The sequence below is a fragment of the Gavialis gangeticus genome, unplaced genomic scaffold, assembly GCF_001723915.1.
Source record: "Gavialis gangeticus isolate Ggan-Ray unplaced genomic scaffold, GavGan_comp1, whole genome shotgun sequence".
NCBI lineage: Eukaryota > Metazoa > Chordata > Crocodylia > Gavialidae > Gavialis > Gavialis gangeticus.
The window spans coordinates 20349334-20353137 of NW_017729006.1; the positions used below are offsets into that span (position 1 = coordinate 20349334).

The following is a 3804-nucleotide window of genomic DNA, read 5'->3' on the forward strand; positions in this document are numbered from 1 at the left end:
TCCCCTTTCCTCCCCTCCACCAACTTGCCTGCTGGGCAGTTCTCTACATGCAGCTGGGCTATGTTTCTGGCCATGTGCAGGCTGTGGCTGCTCATCTGTGCCTGTGCCTGCACGTTTGCCACCCTCTGCTGCAGATGTCTGGAGCCTATGCTGGGCTGCCCTTTGGTCCTCTGCACTGCCACTGCTACTCACTGGCCAGCCCAAGGGCAGTGGAGTGGAGCCCAGATGCAGGCTCCAAAACTGTGTGCGCGACTAATGTGTTAAAAAAATTAACATAAGAACTGATTATTCTGTTAATTGCACAAATTAACTGCAATTAATTGACAGCCCTAATTATTGATATATTATTTGTTTGTGAAACCTTTTGCACCATAGTAGACTGTCACATTACAATATGCTTAAACATATTGCTTTATCATAAAAAACAGGAAGCCTAGATGAAGGAGTTGAACAAATGGACAATGCTTTCCAGGAATCTGATGACATGATGGATTCCATGAGGCTACCAACAACTAGCGATTACTATATTGTATATTCCACTCAGAAGGGTAAGAGTTTAGCCCAAATCTGGCTCTGCATGTCCTGCCTCAAGATTTTACACCACATCTACAATACGGTATCTGTACCCCTAAATTGTGAATGACAGTGGCTGGGAAATAGCCCCCCGAAAAGACAGAGAGATCTTTATGAGTCCTTCTCATCCAGCCCCTGTTGCAAGTTATATAAATGCTAAGAAGTTTTGTCAGTAAAAGTTGGAATTGACTTACAGCAGCCAGTCGTACTGTGTGCTGCCACAGCACATGCAGTTATGTTGTTTAAAGGCAGCATGTCCATAGGTAGACACCCAGTGGTTTCTATACCACCATCTGTCCCAGTGTGCTTTGGGAAATTCAGCAGTGCCTTGTGGGATGCACTGAGATCCCAGGGAATTGTAGGTGCTCCGAGCCAATCTTATATTTTTTTATCCATTACATCATATAATTTTCCCACCATTGTTTGCCTTCCCTTGTTTTTACTGTTTTCTCTCCCAAGTCTGAATCCAAGTGCTAAAGGGGTTACAGTTATTTTAAACTTCATGCTGAAATCAGTCTATGCAATTCTTTTGTATTTGTCACAGAGTTACTCTATTTACAGCTGTGCTACATATCTTGAAACCAATGTCTATATACTGACCACTTTTATAAGGACTTTCTCAACTGTGCTTTGATTCTGGAAAGTTTTGTTAACACAAATTGACTTCTGTCAGCATAGACATTTATTATTATCCATGTATAATTATTGTGCTTCTTTTCTCTATATCCTTCCTATATGAAGAATTATACTGGTATAGGTAAGGTATGAAATTCAACTAACATAACCATATAACACTCTGTGTGAACTCTTAGTGTGGTATGAATGTGCTTTTAAGTTTTTTGCTCATGATATTTAGCAGTGCATGTTAACTAAACCAAAAAAGCCAGAAGTGTGTGCAGACGTGTGCATCATACCAGTAGAGCTACATTGGGGAACTAGACATATAGGTGCTTCTGCAAATCTCATTAAGTTCCTATTTTAAGTTATGGAATTGCTTAACTGTGCATATATAAATAGAGCACACGCTTAGCAGGAAAATGCTACTTTATGCCATTACTTTCTTGTGGAAAATAAAATACACAAATGCAGATTGCCAGTCCAACTTGATTGGATGGATAGAGCTGTATTCTGCCAGTTCCTTGCCTCTTTCCTACATACCCTCTGTGATGTCAAGTTCACTGCAAGAGTCACTGAGCCACAATTCAGATGACATTTACATGGCTATGGGGAAGCTTTCCCCTTTATCTTTTAAGAGACCAGGCAATATTTTAGAAAATTCATAAGCTGCATTTGACAGTTAACATTCATTTAAAAAATAGAATAAAGTTGAAAACTCATTCTCTTTTGCCTGTCTATAGGTTATATTTCTTTGCGTAACAAAATAATTGGATCAAGGATGATTCAAGCAATGAATGAAGTGTTCTCACAGCATGGCATGAAGTGGCACCTTGGGGATTTATTTACAAAGGTAAGTATGTAACAAAACTGTATAAAGAATATATCCACAAGGTAGCCTGCATAGGAAAACTAATGAGGTGTCTGCTCTTTTTTGCACTGTTTTCATCTGTCCAAGTGAGCTGAATAGTGGATATTTGGGCATTTTTCTTCCACAGCTAATAATCATTTGATAGAAAACACAGCTCATTTAAAGATTCAGTACCACGTGCTTTCAATTACACTTTGTAAAAGCTTCCAATATGCCCTTATGCCTGCAACACAAATAGGGAAGACTCAACTTGACATTCCTGATACTTCCAAATCCAAGAAAAAATACACAAAGAATGATATGCCTGCCTTCTGTATAACAACCATCAATCCTCCTGGATCATGGTGTATGCATGAGGGTCACCCAGACCTTCAATGCATATGCCTAGGCAGGAATTTTTGGAGAAGTAGAGACTGCCCAGACCTTTCATTTTCCCTTTAGGGCACTGAGATGGAATCCAAAGACCAGACATTTAGTGCCTCCATGGCTGTAGTTGTATAAGTACCTGGGAATCAAACTCACATCTCCTGTGTAGTAGACAAGGATGCTACCACTGAACCACAGGGTACTCCTGTTTTCTGTCTACAAATAAGCAGTAACAGACTGAATTAAACACTGGTATTTTAAATTTCCTTTCCTGGTCATCCTTAATTGTTGAATATATTGAGCTTGATGCTCAAAGCTATGCTAGTCTACATCAGCTGAAGATCTCATTCATTAAGGACATCTAAAGTAATACCATTGATATAACTATATACTATTGCTGAGCTGCAGCAAGTGAAATTAACTTTTCATAAACTATAAAATAATGTAAATCTCCTTAAAACAAATTGACTCAATCCAAACGGTGACTCAGAGCAGAGTTCATGAGTGAGCTGGGTTTATCTGACTATGGGACCATGGGTAGCTACAGAATGGTAGGTCTGGTCAAGGCTCACTTGTGCTCAGTTTCATTACCTGTGGCTATTTCATTCTTCCTTTTGAAAAGAATGTACCATGAAGAAGACATTGGAAGATGCATGTTTTCTTTCAATGTCTGTTTAATACTGCTCTGAAAATTAGAGTTCGAGTTGTCTCAGGGGAGGCAGAGCAAGCAGTCTCATCAAACCAGAAGCAAAGACACCATCAATCCTGTTCACAAGTTGTTTCATAGTTTCTAGGGTCAGAAGGGACCTGAGAAGATCATCTAGTCCGACCCCCTGCCATGGCAGGAAAGAGTACTGGAGTCAAACAACCCCAGCAAGGTTTCATCTAACCTTTTCTTAAAAACCCCCAGGGTAGGAGCCTGCACCACCTCCCTTGGAAGTTGGTTCCAGACCCTAGCTGCCCTGACCGTGAAATAGCGTCTTCTGATGTCTAACCTAAATCTACCCTCTGCTAGCTTGTGACCGTTGTTCCTGGTCGCTCCTGGCTGTGCTCGGGGGAACAGTGACTCCCCCAATGCCTTCTGATTCCCCCTGACCAGTTTGTAACAGGCCACAAGATCCCCCGTCAGCCTTCTCTTGTGGAGGCTGAACAGGTTCAGGTCCCATAGTCTCTCTTCATAGGGCCTGCCCTGCAGTCCCCTGATCATGCGAGTGGCCCTCCTCTGGACCCTCTCCATGCTGTCCACATCCCTCTTGAAGTGCAGGGCCCAGAACTGGACGCAGTACTCCAACTGCAGTCTGACCAGTGCCGCGTAGAGGGGGAGGATCACCTCTTTGGACCTGCTTGAGATGCATCTGTGGATGCATAACAAGGTGCGG

The 3804-nt window shown here is 41.9% G+C and overlaps 1 protein-coding gene across 1 annotated transcript in view; it reads left to right on the forward strand.

The window, feature by feature from the left end:
- LOC109291799 (caspase-14-like) overlaps window positions 1–3804 on the forward strand; it is a 14985-nt gene that overhangs the window by 9067 nt on the left and 2114 nt on the right. Inside the window, exons 5-6 of the mRNA XM_019508919.1 lie at window positions 429–548; window positions 1932–2041. Coding sequence (XP_019364464.1) covers window positions 429–548; window positions 1932–2041 — 230 coding nt within the window. The remainder of the gene's footprint in view (window positions 1–428; window positions 549–1931; window positions 2042–3804) is intronic.